Below are 23,307 nucleotides of genomic sequence, written 5' to 3' on the forward strand. Positions count from 1 at the left end.
GCTAGTAGGAGCCTGGCTGGGTCCTCTCTGAGATGGGAAACTGAGAGTCCAGTCCTGTGTCAAGCCCCAGGACTGAGAGACACCCCCCCGCCCCCCAACTATGCCGATTTCAACTGGGAGGTGCCTCCTCCCTGAGCCGCTCCTCCTCCACCAGCGTCCATGAAGCAGAAACTGCTGCTGAGTGAGCTGGACGTGAAGAAGCTGAGAGACAAGGTGCAGCATCTGCAGAATGAGCTGATTCGAGTGAGCCTGGACTTGGAGGGCAGAGGGGAAGGGGGCTCGGGAGGGAGCGTCTGGAGAAGAGTCTGGGGCCAGAAGGGAGAGGGACATAGGGGCCAGGGGGCCAGGGCAGTGGAGGACTGAGCAGAGTGGCCTGGGGTGGACCCTGAGGGTCAAGGGCACCCCTGCTTTCGCCCCTTTCCCCTCCCTCCCCCACCATCAGAAGAATGATAGAGAAAAGGAGCTGCTCCTCCTGCACCAGGCTCAGCACCCACAGGCGGCGCTGCTGAGGCGATACCAGGACAAGCTGCAGCAGATGAAGGCACTGGAGGAGACCGTGAGGCACCAGGAGAAGGCAGGTGCCAGAAGGGCCCGGCTGCCCAGGCCCAGCCACAGACGGGAAGGGGTGGAGCCCCTAGGCCATCCCAGCCTCTGTGCTCTGCCCTCCAGGTGATTGAGAAGATGGAGTGGGTGCTGGAGGGCAAGCTGCGGGAGAGGAACGAGCCCCTGCAGAACAAGCTGCAGGGAAAGCCCAGTGTGGGTGAGTCTGGTCCCCGGCTTTTGTCTCATCCCTGGAGGCCCTGCCTTCTTGGAGCCTCTCAGTTTCAGGAGCACCTTCAAACTGCAGCAGAGGGTGCCAGTTCCCCACTCCATCAGGCAGTAAGCACTTCCAGAGGTCCCCCAAGCTCCCTTCTCCTACCAGGGAGTCCCTCAGAACACATGGAGGGGACACAGCATGTGAGCCATGCTAGAAAGAGGCTCAGACCTTCCAGAAGATGCTCTGAGATTAGAGCGAGCAGAGGTGGGCTACCTGCAAAGAGGGGCTGTCTGGGGCAGCAGTTCCCAACCTCTTAACTCCAGGGCCCTTCAAATTATTTGCTCATCTCCCTGTATCTTGAAAGAGTCTGCTTCTATAAAACACACAAAAAAGTTCTGGTTAAATCAATGATTTGCTTCCTCCACTGATGTTAACCAAAGCCACCTAGAACTGCCAATCAGAGGCGGCTCTGATGAGCAGGAAAGAGCCAGGTCACCCCGCATCAGGCCAGCCCAAGCAGAGGATTTCTGTGCCACCTCACTGGGGACGCCTGTGAGCCCAGCCCTGTGTCAGCCTTCACTGCATGGGGGTGTCGGTAGGGGGCATTTGTGAAGGTCTTTAAGAAACAATGAAAGCTGGGCCCACCTTTCGGGAACCCTGAGGTTAGGGTGAGAGATGAGAAGGCAACCTAGGGAGGGGAAACAGTCAGGCACAGGCCTGGGGAGTGACGATGCCAGGAGCAGAGAAGGGAGGAAAATAGAGGTGAGGAGCTGAAACAGACCCAGGACAAATGGTGGGGGAGTGATCAGAGAGGACATTGGGGTCAGATTCTAAAGAGCCTAGAACGATGGCCTGAGGAGGCGTATGGACCTGATCCCACGGGCAGTAGGGAGCCATTGAAGGCTTGGGAGCAGAAGAGGGGCAGAAAGAAGTAAAGCGCTGAGGCAGATTGAACCAGGGACAGGGAGGCAGGAAAGCCCATCTCATGAACATCTATGGCCACATTCCACAGCCTTCCCCATGCTCTCAGCCTCTGGCCTTCCCCCGGGTCCGACGGGAGAGAATCTGCCTGTTGACCTTTACTCAACGCTGCTGGCGGAAAACTCGAGGCTGCGGGCAGAGCTGGACAAGAGCCGCCACCAGTCAGCCCCCATCATTCTGCAGCAGCAGGCCCTGCTGGTAAGAGCCAGCAGCACAGGCTTGGGCTGGGCCTGCCTGCACAGGTCACCAGGCACCCAGAAATCACTCAGGCACAATCCAAGTTGAAGCCCAAGACCAGGAGCAAGGTTTCCCAGGGTCTCCAATGTGCCTGGAGTCTCCTGGAGAGCCTCTGGCTCTCAGGCCTTGGCTCCTTTCCCCTGGGGAACACACACAAGTCTGAAAGCTTCACCCTTACCCTCATTTAGCATCCTGGGAGGGAAAGCAAGCCCCTAACTGACCCCTGACCCCGTTTGCCACCTGGCTGCCCTGCAGTTGGGCTCCACACAGGCCTCTCAGAACTCCATTCTGGAGCGTTTCCTGGGATTGGTACAGCCTTGGAGAGCCCTTTTCCCCCATCCCAGGTGGACCCTGGGGAGTTGGGAGCAAGGGGAGACCTGGCAGAGAAGCTGCAAGAGACAGATGGCCCAGGCCACTGCAAGGGTACCCTGCCCACATAGGTTGGGTGTCCCTGGCCCCTCCCTACCTCCGAGGCTGTTACAGGTGCCCCTGCTTTATGCAAACCCGAAGACAGAACATTTGGAATGACAAAAGCGGGGTGGGCTGGGCACAGGAGAGTTTTTCTCTTCATCCCAGGACTCGCAGGGGGTGAGTTCTGTTTGAAGGCACACCTGATGCATGGACATCCATGTAAAGTGCGGAGGACGGGGAACGCTTGCTTTACAAATAGCTCCTTCACTTCACAAAATGACCCCCAGCTCAAGACTCCTTCCTGTGCCCTAACCTAGTGCTCCCTGGTGCATTTTACATTTAAAAATTGGTGTGCAAAAATTTCATACACTCAAAATATGTGGGGAGAACAACTGTGAAAAAGGCACGTGCCAGGTCTGAAACTCCGGGCAGGGGTCTGAGGCTCGTTGGCCTCAGGGTCTTTGGCCCTAGGTCTGAGGCTCTGCATCGGGGAGCCGAATTTGGAACTCAGACCTGGCTGATTTCTCCCTCAGTGTCACCTGGCCTCCTGAGCTCACATAGCTACAGCCCCCAGTGGGGACCATGTGTGAGTTTCTGCTTTGCCCACAGGATCTTCTTGCCAATAATTCAGACAAGTTTAACCTCCTAGCCAAGCTGGAATGCGCTCAGAGCCGGATTCTTTCCCTGGAAAGCCAGGTAGGTGAGGTGCAGGGGTCACACAGGCCAGATAACCTCACCACTCAGCCTGAGACCAGGCTCAGCCTCCGTGTTTCAGAAGGTCGGGGCTCCGTGTGTGAGGAAGGCCCAGGCTCCATGTTTGAAGAGGGTCAAGGTCCATTTGTGACCAGGGTCGAGGCTCTGTGTTTGAAAAGGATCAGGGCTCTATGTGTGAGGGGGGTCAGGACTCAATTTTTGACCAGGGTTGGGGCTCCCTGTATTTGGAGTGTCAGGGCTTCCTGTTTAACCATGTTTGGACTCAGTGGGTACGGCGGTTCGGGGCTCAGTCTGCATCCAGGCTCAGGGCTCCATTTGTGACCAGGATCGGTGCTCCATGTGAGAAGAGGGCCGAGACTTTGTGTGTGATCAGGGTGAGGGCTCCGTGTGTGTCAGGTTGGTGATCGGTGTCTGTCTACGGTCAGGACTCCCTCCCTGCGTGAGGAGGGTCTGGGCTCGATCTGCATCCAAGATCAGGGCTCCCTTTGTGACCAGGGTCAGGGATTTGTGTTTCAGGAGGGTCTGGGCTCTGTGTGTGACCAGAGTCAGGGCTGCGTGTTAGAGAAGGGCTGGGGCTCTGTGTGTGAAGAGGGTCAGGGCTCCCTTTGTGACCAGGGCTGAGGCTGCACGTTTGAGAAGGGTTGGGGCTCATCGTGAGGAGTGTTGAAGCTCCGTGGTTGGGGACTGACGGGACTCCGCGTGTCAGGAGGGTCAGGGCTCATTGTGACCAGTGTTGGAGCTCCGTATGTTGGTGGCACTCAGAGAGGGTCCATCAGTCATATTCAAACTGTCGCTTGGTCCACCCACCCTTGTTATCCTGAGGTCTCTTGGGAAGGTAGCAAGCCCACGTTGCCCAGGGTTTTGATTTCTGCTCAGAGAGCAGGCTGAGGTTTGGGCTGTCCCAGCTCTCAGGGATGGGCGCTGCTGCCCAGTGGTTCTCCAGCTGTGTCTCTTCATGTCTATAGTTAGAGGACTCAGCTCGACGCTGGGGACGAGAGAAGCAGGACTTGGCCACACAGCTGCAGGAGCAAGAGTATGGCTTGAGGGCCCCTTCCAACACGATCATCACAGATGAGTTCGTGAGTGATCCCTCTGGAGGAGCTCTGTGGGGTTCGGGGGGTGGGTCTGGCAGCCACCCCACCCCCCGAGTCACTGGACCTTGTGAAAACCTGTCCAGGGGGCCCTGCTCCCTGGCTGGTAGTCAGAAGACCTGGGCTCAACTTCTGATCAGTTACCAGCCAAAGCCCCTGCCCCATCTCAATCCCCCACCTGTCTAAGGGGAATAGAGAACCTTGCCAAGACACCCCCTCCCCTTCGGGTGGTGATGAGTATCAAAAAGGGGGGGCTGTGGTTGACAGTTTGCCCACAGGGGCATTTCTCAAATGCTCTGGCACTGACTGTACTTTAGGACTGGATTTGCTCATGGGTAGAGTAGCTGTGGCCCACTCTCCACTCCACAGTGCCTAAGATTCTCCCATGAACACGCACTTCTTGGGCCACTGCAGTGCTGCAGACCTGCCAGAGGTGGGGGCATGTTGCCAGAGAGAAACACTGCCAGCTGCCCAAGAACAAATAGGATTATTCACAACTGTCCCTCAAGCTCAGCCCTGGGCCAGCCAGCCCCCCAAAGCAAACCCCCTGATTGCTTCCGCTCTTGAACCATCAGTACTCTGCTCATTTCCAGCCTGCTGGAAAGGCCTGAAAAGGATGAGGGAACTGGGAGGAACACAGGGCTACCTTTTCAAACTCACCCGCTGAGCCCTGGAGACTTTGGCAGAAATTAGGTATGACCTGCTGTGGTGAAGTGGGTTTGGAAATCTTTGAGAAGTCATGGCCTGCTGGATTTCGGATCCTCTGAGGCATGACTTGCCAGGCAAGATGCATTTTATTGAGTCACCCCGCTGGGGGCAGGGGCATACTCACTTCATCTTGCTTTGCCCACCACAGAACCCCTCCACCCTCTCCAAGAACCAAAGGCAACCCTCCAAGCTGGACCCCTCGATGCCCAGCTCAGAGACTAAGCTCAACAAGCTCTCTAAATCCCAGCTGACTGAGTCCTAGCAGACCTCAGTCTTGGAGCAGGCCTCCCTCTCTGTGTACTGAGGAGTCTCAGCCCCACTCCCTAAAATGACTTTATTAAATGCTGCAGGTCAGTGAGCATGTACCTCTTTCGTTGAGCAGGGCAGCCTGGGGTGCCTTAGCTTCCTCCTTCCAGACCCCACTCTGGGCCTGGGTCCTCTGCTGTAGCCCTGTAGCCTCCTGCCTGTCCCAGGAGCTACCATCTTTGGAGAGCCAAAGGCCATAGTGGACCCCAGACAGGGGGCGGGTGGGGATGGGGGAGAAGAGGCCTTCCAAAGCAGGATCCAGGGAGACAAGGCCTGTCCAGACCTCTGGAAGAAATGAGACCACCAGAGGCCAGCTGGTGTGAGAGGCTGGAACTTCCTACCTGCACCCAAACATCTATCATATCTGAAATCCCTTTTTTCAAGTTTGGTTTATCTGTTTCTTGGGAAGGGAAAGACTTGAAACCTGCCTGTAACAATCAGTTACATGTTAGTATGAAATACCCCATTTGCTAGGGCTAGGCTGAGCTGGGAATATTGTGTCTAAATGTGTCTAGGGACAGAAAAGCAGATAGGGTCAGAAGAAAGAGCCCTCCACTGAGAGTTAGGAGGCCTGGCTTCTAGCTACAAGCATGCTGTGTGACCTTGGGTGACTCAAGCAACCTCTCTGGGCTTCAGTTGCCCCATCTATCCCCAAAGAGCTTAACATCCTTGACAGTAAGGCCCTTTCCAACACTAACATTTCCAAGCAAAGATGATTCAAGCCTGGAGAAAGGAAAGGAAGCAGGAAGGAGAGAGAAAGACAACAAGGAAGAGGATTGTGATGAGGAAAAGCAGAAAGGCTCCAAGAATGGATTCAGAACCTGCAGATCCTGGGAGAAGAGGCCAAGCCAGCTGGGCTGCTGTCCCTAGCGGCACTAGCCCCCCGTCTACCTGAAGAACTTAGACTTGGGTAGCCAAGGGCCAGGAAGGATCAGGTACCTGGTCAAGTCAGGAGTCATGAAGCTCAGAGGGGGTTAAGGTGGCCGAAATTGGGACCATTGTCAGGCAGTCCAAATAATGCACCAAAGACTCTGCCTCAGTCTCCCTGCCTAATGCCCAGAGCTTGGACAAGTGGGCACGTCCTGCTGGAGCAGGAAGTTAAGGCCTGGGGAAGCCCAGAGAAGGGTCAGGTGGGGTAGAGGAAGCATGCTGTCCTCTCGTCCCCAGGGTCGGTCACCTCACGCCAGCCCCTCACCCACAGTCTCTTCACCACATCGTTCCTGGACATGCCCAAGACTCTGGCTGGACCTTGGCAGGAAGTCCTCATGACCCTGCAGGGAACTCCCACCCAGGGCTCAGCCAAGCAGAGCCCTATACGAGCCTCCTGATAGGTGGGCCTGCCCTGGTAGCCAAGATTGGCCCACACCTCTCAGGCTGCCCTGTACTCTCAGCAGAACTCTGCCAAGTTCTTTGTCCCTCTGCCTGCTGTGCCAGTAGCTCCTGGTGCAGCGGCAATAGCCCTCCACCAACTCTGCCTCACACCCAACCGGGACAGCAGGGAGGTTGATCCTGCTGGCTCCTGAGCTGCCGTAGGTGGGCGGGTCCCAGCAGAAACAGTGTCAAGTGCAGCTGCCTTGGGTTCCCCATTCACGCTCAGATCTATTTGCTGATCTGGGTCAGGGAGCATCTCTACAGGAGTGATGGATACCTTAGGGGTCAGATGGAAATGAAAACACTTTACAGAGTTCAGCCGTTTATTGCCTTCATGGGATGGGAGAAGAGGGGGAAGAGGTGGGGTGAGAGAGGGGTGCCTCGGCTGAGCGCCAACTCCATCTGGTCAGAGCTGGCCAGAAAGGAGCAGGGGTGGGGACCAAGCACTGGAGATGCGACACTTCCATGGGCCCCACCCCCTCGGGCCGTCCTCCCACACCCCTGCTAGCCTGACTGGCGGGAAGGGCAGTGCCCACCCTCTCCAATCACGCCTGGGGTGGGTCCTTGTTGAAGGGCTGGAAGACAAGGAAGATGGGCTTGTCGGGCATCAGGATGAGGTTGAATATGGTGTCCACATCACTGAGATGCTGCAATTCAACCTTGAAGTTCTCCAGAATCTGAGAAAGAGGGGTGGTGGGCTTAGGAGAGAGGCAGGGAGGGTCTGTCTCCCCCAGGCCAGGCTTATTCACCTGTGAGCAGTGCCTGTTGAGTGTGATCTGAGAGGCTCCAAGGGGTCTACTGCCAGCTCCCACTGAACCCTGCGCAGAGCCTGAACACGTCACTAGTGCTTTGTCCCCTTGGTTTGGGCTTTCACTTTGGTTTCTACAAAACCTTTCCCACCCCACCCCCATCCCATCACCACTGTGGGGAACATATGACCAGGGAGCACCAGTGGGTGGTGAGTGGATGTCCCCAGAGAGGAGACAGCTGGGAATTGTGGAGGAGGCGAGACAAAGTAATGGGAGACAGATGTTCCCAGGCTTGACTCACATGAATGAGGAAGAGGGTCATCTCGAGCTCAGCAATCCGCCGGCCCACACACTGCCGTACACCCCAGCCAAAGCCCAGGTTCCGGAAGTGGATGAGGTCCCTGTCTTTACCCAGCCACCTGGTTGGGTCAAACTTGTCCGGATTCGAGAAGAAGGCAGGGTCTCGGCCCATGGCATAGATGGCCACTTGCACCAATGTCTGGGGACACAGTGAGCAGAGGTCTGAGTAAGCCTCACCTCCTCACAGCCAGGAGCATTACCCAGCTTCTGCACTCCCAGTCCCTAGCCTGGCTACCCAGCTGTGCAGCACAGGACACTGCCCACTGTGTGACCTTGAACGAGGCCTCCCCCACTTCCCTGAGCCTCGCCCATCAAATGGGCGTGACTGAAGACACTAGGCCAGGCACGGCCCAAGGGATTGTCCTGCTCCTTTCCTCAGCGCCAGAGGGTCCCCAGAGACCCAGGCAGCCAGTGGGATCTCCCTCCTAACCCTACACTCCAGCAACATTCCAAAGACCATCACCCACTGTGTCCACCACCTCTGCCCTTCATTCGGACTTGGACCACTGCCACCAAGGACCCCACCAGCCAGCTCCAGGAAGAAAGGCAGGACAGAAGCCCCCATCGCCCCCATCTGTATGCAACTGCAATCTGCCTCTGGCCTCGTCTGTCTGACTGACAGAGCCTGCAGCCCTCCTGCTGCACCTACCTTGGCAGGAATCATGTAATCTCGAAGAACCAAGTCATTTGCGAGGTATCTCTGTAGGGTCACGGAGATGGGGTGGAGTCTGCCAGTGAAAAGCATTCAGAAGCTGATGCCCTAAGGCCTGGACCAAGTCCTGCACCTAGCATGGCATCTCAGCCCCAGCTGCAGCACCCTGGAGGACCTGGAGGCAGGACCCTTCTCCCTAGTCCCAGCTATCTTCCCCAGACTTCCCACTTCCTGCTCCCAGTCTCCTTGTAACCCTGCGCGCAGGCACCACCCTGACCCTGCCCAGGGATTTGTGGGGGGTGGGGGCGACAGGCATAGGTGGTGGCGGGCTTGCCTCAGTGTCTCCTTGATACTAGCTTTGAGGAGTGGGACCAATTGCAGCATCTTGCTCGTGTCTCCCTGGGCCTGGCGCCGGGCATTCAGGACCTCCTCCCGCAGCATGTCTTGCACATTCAGGCTGCGTGCCATCTCATACAAGTGCCATTGCAATGTCATGGATGTCTGGCAGGGAGTGTGAGGGTACAGAAAACCAAGAGGACAGGTCACTCCTGGGGCACCTAGACCCAGGCTAAATTTTCGTTGCCAAACACCTCTCCCCACCCTTCTCCCAGTATCCAGAAACCACCAGCCGCAAAAAGCAAAACACAACTCAGAAGGCAAATGTCCAAGAAACCTTTCTTGTGGCCCAGGCAGGAATGTTTGGGGCAGCACTCGTCCCTACCCTCCCCCCTCATGTCACCAGAGCCCACCCATCTCCCCAGCCAGCAGAGGGTCATCCACATAGCTAATGCCTTCTTCCAAAGGACTCCAGAGGCCCTAAGAGGCCAAATCCTACTTCTGTAACGGTTGTACTCCTGAATGATTGCCATTCATCTTGAAATGCCTGTTAAATGACCAGCGTTCTCCCCAGTAGAACTTCCCCCTAAACTTAGCATCTGCCTATAGCAGCATAGCATAAAGTGAGGCTCAAAAATGCTGAAACCAGAACAACCAGACCTGTTTTCTATCAGTATTGCAATTAGCACGTGGTATATACTGAGATTAACCAGCTAATCTCAGTATTAGCCCAAGGTCGTGACTGTTAACTTTCACTGAAGGTATGAGTGACCCTCATCAAGCCCCACAGTTCAGATTCCTCAGTGGTGGGACCCTGGGCTGGAACAGCCCTCTGCCCTAGGGCTAGGACACGAGTTGTTGGCATATTATCTAACCAAGGACCATATTTTGGTCCAAGAGGTTTGGACATGCTCCTTCTTCCTCCCAGCAGAAACAATTGTGAAAAAATGCCATCCAGTCACTTCCTGGCTTGAAATCCTTGCCTGGCTCCCTGGAGTCCCCAGATCAAGTCCAGAGGCTCTGACCGGACCCATGGACCCCCTCCAACACTTGCCTGTTGCTCCCAGCCCACCGCCACCTCTCTCCAACATGCTCCTCATGCTGTAGCCACACGGAGCTACACACAGCTCCTGAAACCCTGAAATCTTCCTCATGCTGCTCCCTTTTCCTACAATTCCCTTCCCCAACCTAGGAAGCAAGCGTGTACTCCTTCCTCAAGGCTCAGATCAAATGCATGTATTTGTCTCAGTACTTCCAAGGCTTGACACAGAATGGGTACTCAGGAGATACTTGTTTAATAAGGTAGTCAACTAAGTTACTAGCTGTGTGACCTTGACAAAGTTCCTTAACCTCTCTGTGCCCCAGTTTCCTCATCTAAAAAAGGGTTGTTTGTGAATCCTAAATGAGTTAACACACGTGAAAAGCTTAGGACCCTGCCTGCCATATAGTACTTGCTTAATAAATGTTACCTAAGAATAATAGCTGCTTTGGCGTAGGTGAGCTTTTTTCGGAGATCTCTTCTGCATGACTGACAATGAACTATATTTAAAATATGCTCAAAGGCTCCATCTGCAGCCCAGGGACAGAAACGCCTCCATTAGAGCACAATGTAAATATGATACCTAGGAAATCAAGCTATTCACCTAAGCATGACACGTGCTTCTCCCCAGGCCTGAAATGCTATTCCTCCTCTCTCCTCCTGGCAACAAGAGGAAAGACAAATTGATTTTACTCTATGGAACACTCTCCCTGCCCTACAAGGCCATGTTAGTCTCTCCCTTCTTCTCAGCGTTGTCAGTACCTGGTACCTGCCTCATCATCCAGCCCTATAATACGGCGAGGTAGTCATCTGTGTCCGTGCTACCTCCTTGTCGTGGGCTGAATTGTGTCTCTCCCAAATTCATATGTTGAAGTCCTAACCCCCAGCACCTCACAATGTGACTGTATTTGGAGATAGGGCCTTTAAAAAAAAGGTAATTAAGGTAAAATGAGGTCATGTGGGTGGGCCCTAACTGAATAGGACTGGTGTCTGTATAAGAAGAGAAGGAAGACCATGTGAAGATGTAGGAAGAAGACGGCCATCAATAAGCCAAGCAGAGGGGCCTCAGCAGAAAACAACCCTGCTGACACCTTGATCCAGAACTGTGAGACAATATATTTCTGTGGTTTAAACCACCCAGTCTGTGGTACTTTGTCATGGCAGTCCTAGCAAGCTAATATACTCTTCCTCTCTGAACCATCTGGGAGATTTGAAGTCTACTATATTCACCTTTATAGTCTCACTGCCCAAATCATAACTAATAACCACGAAACACTAAGGAATTAACCCTCACCATCACATTAGCTTGAGAAAGTTTAAGGTATTGGAAAAAGGGATGGCACATAAGATAGAGAAGTTTTGACTTTCAAGAACAGAAGTTTCTGGGGCTTCCCTTGTGGCGCAGTGGTTAAGAATCCGCCTGCCAATGCAGGGGACACGGGTTCGAGCCCTGGTCCGGGAAGATCCCACATTCTGCGGAGCAACTAAGCCCACGAGCCACAACTACTGAGCCTGCGCTCTAGAGCCCGTGAGCCACAACTACTGAGCCCGTACATGCTAGAGCCCGTGCTCCACAACAAGAGAAGCCACCACAATGAGAGGCTTACGCACCGCAAAGAAGAGTAGCCCCCACTCGCCGCAACTAGAGAGAGCCCGCGCACAGCAACGAAGACCTGACACAGCCAAAAATTAATTAATTAATGAATTAATTAATTAATTAATTAATTATTTTTTCAAAAGGACTTGGCCATCCAGGACCTTTAAAAAAAAATAAAGAACAGAAGTTTCTGGAGTATTGTTCGGCCTCTGGGAGACAGCACAGATGATGCCTTCAGACATCAGGGGCAGCTTTTCTGAGGTCCTGCCTTCCTTCCTGACTTGGAGTGAGCTGTGTCACCCACGTGTGCCTAGTCACTCTCTCCTCAGAGGCAAAGAAAAAATGGTGGATCAGCCTCAAGGCATGCTCCATGCATGACCAGCTTGACCTCACCCTCCTAGGAGATTAGTATCTGGGAAGTAGAGTCAGGAGAGGGAGATGGACCCCACATGGACAGGGTTTCAGACAGCGAGGCAGGCTGGTGGGAGGGGGCATAGGGGCACAGGAAGGGACAGGATGTGCCCCTACAGCCACCTCACTGTGTCCTCACCGTGTCCACGCCCCCTGCAAGCATCTCCGTAATGTTGGCCTTGACGTCCTCAGAGAGCAGCTTCTCATTTCCCAGGAGGCGGTAGAGGATACCTGGGTAATTGGTGAACTCTCTTTTCCGTCTCAGGTCCCAGTAGAAGTTCTCGGTGTATTTTTCAGCTGTGGGGCAGGAAGAAAGAAAATAGAGTGAGGCCAGGACTTCCCTGGTGGTCCATTGGTTAAGAATCTGTGTTTCCACTGCAAGGGACACAGGTTCGATCCCTGGTTGGGGAACTAAGATCCCGCATGCTGTACCATGTGGCCAAAAAAAAAAAAAAAAAAATAGAGTGAGGCTCTCTGCAGAGGGGAGGGAAGGAGCACGATCTCTGGTGGGAGGCGGTACAGGGGCTTTGGGATTCTAGAGCCCTGCACTTTCTAGGCTGCCGTCTTTCTGAGCAGCCCTCTCTGCTAAATCCTCCATATCTGTTGTTTTGATTTATTGACCACAGCTCTTTGGGGTAAGTGCTATCATCCCCATTTTACAGATAAGGAAACAGAAGTCCATCTAAGATAATGACTTGCCCAAGGTCACAAGGGTGTCAGGGGGCAGGGGCAGGATTTGACTCCAGGCCTGGCATCTTCACCACATCCCAATCAGCCTTCCCCACCCTTTACCAATCTCTCTCACCAAAGTCCTACTCTGTCACCAAGCACAGCTGTGTCTGAAATACTGGTCCTTAACCCATGTTGGGAATCACGGGCTCCTTGGAAGAATATGATGGGCCTCTTAAATCCTCTTTCTCCAGAAAAATCTAATCATCCCCATTAGCCAGCCATCAGCCCACCATATTCAGGGGTTCCTGGGCCTTCCTGATGCCCATCCCTGCCCACCAGAGGGTGGGTTTTCTACATGGCAAGCCAGTGCTCATTGACATAACTTGGGACAAAGAGGCAGGCTGAGATCTGGGGCTTCCAGCTGACTTTCTCTCTCCCTCTGTCTCTTTCTCCCCACTCCCCCAAACCTCATCCCCGCCAACCCAGGCCTGGATTTCCCATCTCCTGAGGTAGACAGGGCTCTCCTGTCCCCCACATATGGCTGCCCAGGATACAACCCTCACCTTTATTGAAAATTATGTCCCATGCGGCTACATGGTCTCTCCAGGTCTTGGTCCTGAACAGACGGAACAGGTCTGGAGGGAGGTTGAGCATGGGGACACTGGTGTGGAACATCTGGTAGACGGCATCAATGAACTTCTGGGCCTCAGGGTCCACTACTTCCTCCAGCATCCCCAGGCGCTCCCCAAACATGACATTGGTGATGGCTGCAGGGGAAGCAAGGTTGAGGAATCTCTTCCAACCCGACCATCTGAGAGCCTCTGCTCCCAGGAGACCATCCCTCCCAACACATAAGAGCCCCTGCACCCAACCTCAGCTTCCTTCAGTAAAGAAACTGAGGCCTGAGCCCCAAAGGGCTAAAATTGCAGGGCTAAGGAAAACTGCCTTTCTGGCGGCCAGTCAGGTCCTTCAGAGGGTCATGTGGCGACCCTAAAAAGGGATCACCTGAGTGGGAAGCAGAGCCTCCAGCCCAGGCTGGGATGAAACTGCTCTGCCCCTCTTCCCCCAGCACCCCCAGCAGCCTCTCGGCTTTCCTCCTGGAAAGAGAGGTTTCTCATCTATAATTGACCAAAGTGGCTAAATACTTCCTGAAATATGTCAGATGGGTGCCTGGGGGACATCAATCCCTGGTAATTGGCCATCCAGGGCCCACTCTGGCTGGACATAAGAAGACACAACAACTCCAAGGTTTTCCTACCTCCTGGGTCAGGAATCTGAATGCTGATTTCATGCCAAACTCTGGGTACTCCAAATCTCCTGAAGTGACCACATGAGCCCCCATCAAGCCACAGGGCCTTTGCATGTGCATGTTTCCTCTGCCTACACTGTCCAACCTCCTTATTCCATCTGGATAACTCTTACACATCCTCCAATACCCTGTTCGGATTAACCCAACCTGCCCCTTCCCTCCCAGACCTCAAAGGGAAGGTCTCCGTCCCAGGAGAGGGAGATTTGCGGAATGAAGGGCCAACCAAGCCAAGCCTGGCTTTTGGAGGAAAGTGGCAATAGGGACCTACATTTTAGAGACTCTTGCCCCCATAGCATGAATCAGATGAGAGCATGCAGCTCACCCTGGGTGGCTGATGGCAGAGAATGTGTTCAGCGGCTCATCTCAAGCCAATCCCGACACTTCTTCAGGGTCTGTGTTGGGTCTCTAGGTGGGACGCTGGGTTCTCCCACCCCCAAGACTGTGGCCAGGTAGGTTCAAGCCCCTTACACTCAAAGGCGAAGCGAAACAGGTCTTCCCTGATGTCCCCTGAGAACTTTCCAGAGCCCTGCTGCTTGATGCGCCTGTGCAGGACGCCGACGAAGTCCTGAGACACTGGGTTCAGCAGGGGAATGAAGTTCTTTATGGCCTCTGGAGCCATCACCTCCGTGTTCAGGACCAACCGGTCTTTCTTCCAAGCTCCTGCCTTCCTGAGAAAACATGGGCCCTCGGGCCCTCATGGTCACAAACCCCAGGCCTGGCAAACACAGAGGGGGCTGACTTGGCTCTCCCAGGAGGCTGAGCCACAGCTCAGAGCCCAGCACTCACATCCACGTGCTCCTCTGCCGTCACCTCCTCCCAGCTTCTGCCTGGCCTGGGCGGGGCAACGGGGACAGAAGTGGGGAGGTGTGTGACAGGAAAAAAGAGGCTGAAGGAGAACAAAACCCCAACCCTGCTCTACTCTCTCTGCTGCTGCTGCTTCAAGCCAGGAAATCATATTCTTAGAGCCTTTAAGCAACTTTCAAACCCTCTAGTCTTTGCCTCTGCTACAGGCCTGCCCTCCTCACCACTTCCCCTTGCTCCTGGCCAATCTCACCTCCTACCATTCAAGGGCCCCTCTACATCCCCTTTTCTGACCCCTGCACAGACACAATTGACCAACCTCTGCACCCCCAACACATCCCATTACTCACATTGGTGGGGAATCTCAGGTGCCCAGAATAGGGTTAATGCCCATTCTTATTCTCAGCTTATGGCCCATTCTTGAAAATAAATCCATGCAAAGCCCTCTTTGTCATTTTGGGGCTTTGTTTGTTTACAAGAATTTTATTATAAACTCACCACCCAGCAGAAAAACTAGAAACTTGACAATAACTTACAGATGCCCACCTGGTCCTCCCACAGCCTGCCTCCCCGGCTAAGGGGACCACCAACCTGAATCCCTTGTTTGCTTTTGTATATAGTTTTATCTGACCGACATGTATTTCTAAAACATACTTTTTAAAAATGTATACTTGTTTTCAACTTCTTATAAAAGCTGTCATGATTTGCTTTGTTCACTCAATTTTATATTTCTAGGTATCAGCTGTATTGTTGTGAGTCACTGAGTCTGTTCTTTTTGACTGGGGTATGCCACTGTCATTCATTCATGCTCCTGTTGGGCATTTAAGTGGTTTCCAGGTTTCTGCTATTATGAACAACCGTGTTGCAAACATTCTAGTACATGTCCGCCTCGGGGGGCAGGATATTCTTTGGAGTATATCCTTGAGAGCAGAACGGCTGCATTATAAGCATGTGAATATTCAACTGCAGGAAGTAATGTCCAACCATTTTCCAAAGTGGTGGCATCAGTTTCCAGCCCCACTAGCAAGCTATGAGCATTCTGGTTGCTCTATATCCTCACCAACACTTGCTATGGTCACATTTTAAATTTTTGATGAGCAATTTGGTGGAAAACGGTACCTATTACATTTAAATACACTGATTTGTTCATGTTTCTCACTGTTCCTTTAGGCTATAAGGGACTCACAGTGGCAGGGCCCTGCCCTACTTGTGACTCAGAACCCAGCACAAGGACTGGTACATAGTAGGCACTCAGTAAAATGGGACTTAATGCATGAACCAGTAAATGAGAACTTTTCAGGTCTTTAATTACTCAGCAAGATCTTCTGCCTGACCATGTCGCTGAAGGTTGGCAGGGCAGTTCACCATCCCCATCATCTGTTTTATGGAGGCAGGAAGATGACAGGGATTTGTCTAGAGGCCCCCGCTAGAAAGAAAGGGCAGGGCCCGCATGGCCCCAGCCCCTCACCCCCAGCCTCTGCCCTCGCCACAGCTGCCCATCATCTCCCTCCAGCCCCTGGGAGTTGGCCCAAGACTCACTTCAACAGGACCCCGATGGGTTTCTGGTAGTACTGGTGATAGGCAACCCAGGGTGGGATGTTGTATCGTTCTGGGTTGGGTCCCTCGAACTTAAAGAGAAGGGCCACATCTTCAGGGTCGATGATATAAACTGACTCCAAATTGCCGAGCTTCTCTCTGGAGGGGCAGAGAAGGGGTGCTGTGATGTAAGGTTTGAGGAGAGCCACGCACACCCTGGGCAATCAGGACACAGGTCTCGGCTCGTCTGTAACCACCTTGTGGCTGACAGCGCAGAGCAGACAGGCCTGGGAGTGGACCCCGTTCCACAGCCTCCTCGCTGTGTGACCTAAGTCTCTTACCCTCTCTGAGTCTCAGTTTCCTCAGTGGAGATAAATGCAGTACCTGTCTTACAGGATTGCTGAAGGATAAGATGATATGAAGTCTATGGGTGTGATTCCCGTTAGACATTCTATAAGTGACAGCTTTGTGCTTATCTTATCATCACAGTGGCTCCTGCCTACCTCAGCACATCCCCAAGACTTACCCAGGGCCTTCCATGGACCATCAAGTCCTCCATGTTCATTCTTCCTGTGTGTCCACACTCTCAGCACCCTCCACCCTCTCACCCAGGCAGAGCTCAGAAACATGGCACCGTCGTGGCAGCTTGGAGTGACCCTGTACTGAAGTGACTCCATAGCTTGCCAGGCAGGCCAGGCACCGGGCCAGGCAATCCCTTCTAGGCTCCAGGATTGAAGTTCTGGGAGTGGCTGCCCTGCCCCCTGGAATCAGATGTCCAGCAAAGTACCTTGTCGCTATTAAAATAAAACTACAGTAAAACATCAGACCCCGGGTATAAATATACCTCAAAGCACTTTGCAGATAGTATTAAAGCACAGCTGTTTGTGAAACAACAGAAAATTCTACTTCTCACTTGCATCTGCCTTTTGCATAAGAAAGTTAATTCAAGATACCCTTTAAAAAAAAATGGTCATGAGGAACCTAGGGGCAAGACGGGAATAAAGACGCAGACCTACTAGAGAATGCACTTGAGGACATGGGGAGGGGGAAAGGTAATCTGGGACAAAGTTAGAGAGTGGTAGTATATATATGGACATATATACACTACCAAATGTAAAATAGCTAGCTAGTGGGAAGCAGCCGCATTGCACAGGGAGATCAGCTCGGTGCTTTGTGACCAGCTAGAAGGGTGGGATAGGGAGGATGGGAGGGAGGGAGACGCAAGAGGGAAGAGATATGGGGATATATGTATATGTATAACTGATTCACTTTCTTATAAAGCAGAAGCTAACACACCATTGTAAAGCAATTATACTCCAATAAAAATGTTAAGAAAAAAGAAAGGAATTAAATATATTTATAAATTAAGTTCTTAGAGTAAAATAGCAAAATAAAAGATACTTATTTCTAAAGAAAAAAAAAAGATACACTTTAAGGTAAAATATCATGTAACATACAGGTATAAGCCAAATTCTCATTCTCTCTCCCTCCCCCCTCCCTCCCCTCTCTTCCTCCCTCTTCCTGGAGAAAGGAGAGGGAGGGGGAAGGGGGAAGGGAAGGATGGGGAGATGTAAAGAGCACTGCTTTAACCACTGACCCATAGAGCCTGGGCCTACCTTCCAAAGTCTCCTTGGCGAGCCATGGCCTCCTTTTTTTTTTTTTTGAATTTTATTTTTATTTTTTTATACAGCAGGTTCTTATTAGTTACCTATTTTATACATATTAGTGTATATATGTCAATCCACGGCCTCCTAGAAAATCCTGTCAGTGTTTTCCCAGCCGCCACACGGCCTCAAACCACTGACTCCATTAAAAAAAAAGCTAAGCAAAGTCCTTGAACTGCTATTGTTATTATCACTTCCACCTCTGGGAATCTAGCCCAAGGCAGCTATCTGACATCAGACAATGATGCCTGATGGATGAGAATGTTCATAGCAAAAAAATGGAAAAGGATGTTTAATAGCAAAAAAAAAAAAACCTAGAGTGGACTAAATGTCCACTTTAAAGAACTGGCTAAAAAAATATGCCTTATGCATACTATGGGCTACTATGCTGCCTTTTCAAATTATCTTAAAGTGAGAAAAGAGGAAAGAAGTCCTCCATACATTGCTATAGGACAATGCCAAACAGCATATAAATATATTCACATTCTGAATGGAACATAAATATTATCAAAACTGAGATTGTATCTGATTTCAATTTTTCTAAATTGTTTGATAAAGAACAGGAACAGCCTTGTATTAAGGAAAAGTCCACAACACTTGTCTTTTAAATTCCTCACGTTCATTTAGATGTTTGTTATTTCAAGGCTATAGTTAGAATAGTGACACACTGAACTGGAAGTTAGACAATCAGGGTTCCAGCCTTGGCTTTGCCCTGATGAGCGGTGTGACCTTGGTAAGACCCTTCTCCTCTCCGGGCCTCAGTTTTCCCATCTGTAAATTGGGGATAATAGCATCAACTTTAAGGACATGTGCCAAGGCTCAGATGAAAGTGAGTCAGAAAATAGAAAGGGGCTTTATAAAATAAAGAGTTCCTACAGGGACTCGGAGAAGGAAGGAGGAGGAGGGGAGGAAGAAGGGGATAACGAGAGAGCTCCATGAAGTGAGGTTGGGGATAGAGGCCTGGAAGAGAGAGAAAGAGACAGACAGACAGACAAGGAAGAGAGACTCAGGAGCAAACTTCTCCCAAGCCTGACATTCAGCCTGGCGGGGGGCGGGGGGCGGGGGGCGGGGCGGCGCCCTGCCTCCAGCCAGCTATAAAAAAGGCACTTAAGACTTCAAAAGGCATTGTGGGAGAGGGAGGAAGTGACCCTGACGAGTGAGCAGCTGGTCCCCTACACAAACTAGCCGCCTCCCCCAGCCCACCTATCCAACGAGCTAACATGTCCTACGATGCCCTTTCCCCATCTCGACCCTTTCACTTAAAGTAAAAGTAAAGTATTGTCCCTCCTGGTGTCCCCTTCCTGCCCTCAACCACCACCTTCACCACCTCCCATCCCCCTCACCTATGCTCTCAGAAAAGAACCCAGGTGTGTCTTGAAGCCCACCCACCTTAGAAACTGCTAGACCAGAACAAGTGAGGCCTCCCACCAAGGGCAGCCCCCAGGCCCCACCCCCATCCCAGGGCAAGAAGGTGGGGTACACAGTGGTCAAAAGACCAAAGGCCCTTCCTCCTGGCAGGAAGCTAGGCAGATGCCTGGGGAAAGAGGGGCTCCAGCCAGGCCTAGTGGAAGGGACAAAATCAGCTGCTCCAGAGCTGCACAGGGCCAAGGGGCGAGGCCAGCGCCCCAGCAGGACAGGGTTCTAGCTGAGTGACCAGGGCAAGAATCCTAACCTCTCTGAACTTCATTCTCTTCTGATAATAGGGATGATAAACTTACCTTGCAAGGTGTCCTGCAGAAAATGGATGCAGAGAGGCATTTGTCAGGGCTTGTTCTCTTAGCATTCCCACCTCCCTAAAGTTTCAAAGGGTATAGGACCTGGGGACTGTTGAGGCCTCAGGGCTGGGAAGTGAACCCACTGTCTGGGAAGCCTTATCCCTTCTCCTGCCACCCCCAGGCAGGAAGAAATAAAGTCAGAGGTGAACAAGAGCCTGGAATGGGAGGGCAGACCATGCGAGCAGAGGGGAGCACAGCAGGGCTGCCCTATCCCGCCAGCCCCCAACCTCTGCCAGGCTTACCTGTAAATGGGGCCGTACTTCTGGAAGTTCTGGACGTGGTGATAGTGGATTTTCTGTGAGCCCTTCTCCCTCCAGAAACGGTATAGGTTAAGCCAGCCATTGTCACCAGGGGTGGGGATCTCGTTGAAGGGGCGAGGGGTTTTAGTGGAGATGCCGGCTCCCTCTCCAGTGCCCACCCTGGGATGCCCCAGGCCCTCCCGCGGGGTGCTCAGGAGGGGCTGGCAGCCTCTGACCAGGACTGAGTGGAGGGGAAGCCCCCTGGCCAGCATGCTGCCCCTACAACTGCTCCTCCTGCAGCAGGGCCTGACGAGGTGACTCTGGCCCTGGGCCCCTGGGCCCCAGCTTATAACCACCAGCTCAAGGTTAAGCGAGAAGCTGACAAAGCGGTCAGCCTCCCTCCTCCTCCTGCTGACTCCAGCCCGCATAGCCCCTCCCAGACTCGGGTAGGGTACTGTAAAGAAAGAATGCTGTCCACCATTCCAGTTCTACAAAGATCAAGCCATTAGCCACTGCGGTCACCCACCTGAGGGGAACCCCTCAGTGCACCCTGAGGGAGACTCCAGGATGAAGAAAAACAGGAAGCATTTGGATTATACTGGCCCCTAGAGAGTTACGATGTATATCTAAGGAAAAATTTCCATGACCCCCGGATTCTTACACCTTCCTCTACATAGAAAAGCACTAAAAGCATTAACTTGAGACGCCTGCTGTTTGTGATTAGCGGTAATCTTTTCATGTTAGGCTACATGGTTTTTTTCCAGCAAAAAGTTCATATAAATCGTGGCTTCTCCCTTACTTCTCTGGAGCAGACCCTCAGAGCTATCTGAAAGGCTGTCTTCTAGGCAATAGTCCAGTAGCAACACTTGCCACCCCAAAATGTCTCTTTGGGATGCAGATTATTTCAAGATGAAAACAATCAAGGCCCAAACGACTTGGGTAGCAACACTTGCCACCCCAAAATGTCTCTTTGGGATGCAGATTATTTCAAGATGAAAACAATCAAGGCCCAAAAGACTTGGGAAGAAACTGACCTTCCCTTTAACCGCCTGAAGAAGTTAGATAGAGGGCCTGTTTCAGGAATCACCAGAGACATCGGCAAAGAATATGGGCTACGTGTGGTGGGGGAATCTTGCAGACCAGAGGCCACCTTGCACCCCATAGTCTCCGCATGGCCAGCAAACATTTATTTACCAAACATTTGCTTTCCCATCTCCACGTCCCTTCAAAGTCCTAAACCCCTACCTCCGGCATCCTCTTTTGTCTCCAACTGAAGATGGTGCTTAAGGTGACATTTTCAGCTATTTTGGCGAGTTAGTTTTTCTGAGTCTCTCCCATGTATGTGTGTTATTTTTCTTTTTTTAAAGATTTATTTATTTATTTATTTTGGATATGGACCAATTTTAAAGTCTTTATTGAATTTGTTACAATATTGCTTCTGTTTTATGTTTTGGTTTTTTTGGCCACAAGGCATGTGGGATCTTAGCTCCCCAGCCAGGGATCGAACCTGCAGCCCCTGCACTGCAAGGCGAAGTCCTAACCACTGGACCACCAGGGAAGTCCCTAGGTGTGTTATTAAATTTTGTTTTATTTTCTTCTGATGAGACATCAGTCTCATGTCAATTTCATTCTTAGACCAGCCAGAAGAACCTAGAAGCATAGAGGAAAACGTCTTCCTCCCCAACAGGTGGCAATGAGGGTGGGATGCAACTTTACTGGCTGGACACTACTCACTCCAAAGCTGCTACAGTTAAGAGACCCTGGGATAACTGACGAAAGGCCCCAGAATGTAAGAATTCTTACTATGTCAGTCTCCCGGATCTCTGCCTTCAGGGTCTGTTGGAAACGAGACTGGTGAGTTTTTCTCTTTTCTAAAATAGATTAGCTGGAGAAAATATCTGTGGGCAGCTCCTTGGATTGGGTAACTCTTGGTTTGAAATTTGGCAGGGTACGCTTGCTTTGTTGATTCTTCTGCTCCCAGAAATGGTCACTGTTTTCCTTTGTCTCTGTTTTTGGTGTCCTTTCTCATAAGGAGGAAAACCATTCAAATGATTAGGTTTTCCTTTCATCTTGCTCTATGTCTTGAGAGCTTGGCTTGTAAACCAGTGAGAATAGTCTCTCTGGTCTCTGCCACCTGGAAGGTGCACACATCAGTGTGCATTTGGCAGCCTGTTGAATAAACTGGGATTCCTAGCAGTCTCTTTGTCCAGCCATGCCAGCTCTCAGGGGAGTTTGTCATATAGGGTCCCAGTCCATATGGGGGCCTTTGTCATTTTGACCCTCATTGCTTTATTAGTGATGCGACAAAGGTCTTTAATTTCTTAGACTATTTTTGAGACTGAACTTTCTGGATCTTGTGAGGGCTACATCCTTTACACTATCTTGTAGGGATGCCTCTTGCATCTTATTGGTTTGAGTCACTATTAAGACCCTACTTGGCAACGGCCAGACGATGGATCCTTTAAATTAGAAAAACTTCTAAATTGATAAAATATTTTAGAGAGCTCTCATCATAAATAGCTATTTTATTGGTACCTATGAAAAGAGCAAACTAAAGGGTGGATACAAAGAAATATAACAACTGATTTTAAGAACGCCCTAATGAGAAAAAAAAACCAAAACAAAACAGTTTGGGAAGCCTTATGGAGTTTGGTATCCCAACTTCCCCTCATAGGGAACAAGGTGGAAATTTTTAAAGGGTTATTTAAAAATAAGGTAAATAAAATAAATATTGAAAATAGTGGAGAGCTTCCCTGGTGGCACAGTGATTAAGAATCCACCTGCCAATGCAAGGGACACGGGTTCAATCCCTGGTCTGGGAAGATCCCTCATATATGCTGCGGAGCAACTAAGCCCATGCGCCACAACTACTGAGCCTGCGCTCTAGAACCTGTGAGCCACAGCTACTGAGCCCACGTGCCACAACTACTGAAGCCCACGTGCCTAGAGCCCATGCTCTGCAACAAGAGAAGCCACAACAACGAGAAGCCCATGCACCGCAACGTAGAGTAGCCCCCGCTCACTGCAACTAGAGAAAGTCCGCGCACAGAAACGAAGACGGAACACAGCCAAAAATAAAAACAAATAAATAAATAAATTTATTTAAAAAATAGAAAGTAGTGGAATAAAGAGAAATTGGGAAGGGAAGAGTCACTGGACTTTTCCAGCAGAATGGAAATCTTTAGATGGTTATTAAGAAATGGGATAAATAAAACAGACATTGATGGGATTGAAACAAAGATTTTAATACAGCATTACCTAACTTTGGTTGGGCCAAAGGGACCCCCTATTGATCCCCGCAAACATTAAAGGGCCCCAAACATGTCTACTCTATCTACCCCTACTTTAGAAAAATTTTAGAGGCTGGAAGAAAAAAAAATACACTGAAAAACCTGACCAGCAATTGCTTAGGGCAACAGTTAGACCAATTAATCAAGTTAAAGAGCCACAAAAGGCCCTGGGACCCTTTGCTCCCCACCTCAGTCGGGACCCAAAGCCTTTTATACAGGAGTGGATAAAACAGCCAGGGGATACAAGGAAAAAGTTCCTGGGACTCCTTGTGAAACCGAGTCCCCCTAAAACCGAGTTCCC

General features: G+C 51.4%; 2 protein-coding genes across 12 annotated transcripts in view; one reads left to right on the plus strand and one right to left on the minus strand.

Moving 5' to 3' along the window:
* The window catches only part of LOC309654899 (coiled-coil domain-containing protein 33-like), a 35,124-nt gene extending 24,970 nt beyond the window's left edge, over positions 1-10,154 (plus strand). For 3 of the 11 annotated variants that reach the window (XM_082449486.1, XM_082449485.1, XM_082449483.1), the window contains 2 exons: positions 155-243; positions 443-1,858. In XM_082449486.1, the coding sequence (XP_082305612.1) occupies positions 155-243; positions 443-673 (320 nt within the window). In that variant the 3' untranslated portion in view covers positions 674-1,858. Of the gene's footprint in view, positions 1-154; positions 1,937-2,995; positions 4,180-9,601 lie in introns of those variants that run through there. The other 8 variants (XM_082449481.1, XM_082449482.1, XR_014260482.1 and 5 more) reach the window with 8 other exon arrangements.
* CYP11A1 (cytochrome P450 family 11 subfamily A member 1) lies at positions 4,211-20,390 on the minus strand. The gene is given in 10 exon segments (XM_082449489.1): positions 4,211-7,121; positions 7,125-7,253; positions 7,627-7,824; positions 8,335-8,413; positions 8,672-8,838; positions 11,860-12,017; positions 12,956-13,159; positions 14,170-14,369; positions 16,042-16,197; positions 19,720-20,390. Coding segments are annotated over 10 exon segments (1,929 nt in total). The 5' UTR covers positions 20,145-20,390; the 3' UTR covers positions 4,211-6,908.
* Positions 20,391-23,307: the final 2,917 nt, after the last annotated feature.

This window comes from Balaenoptera physalus, assembly GCF_965194825.1.
Source record: "Balaenoptera physalus genome assembly, chromosome: 2".
NCBI classification, from domain to species: domain Eukaryota; kingdom Metazoa; phylum Chordata; class Mammalia; order Artiodactyla; family Balaenopteridae; genus Balaenoptera; species Balaenoptera physalus.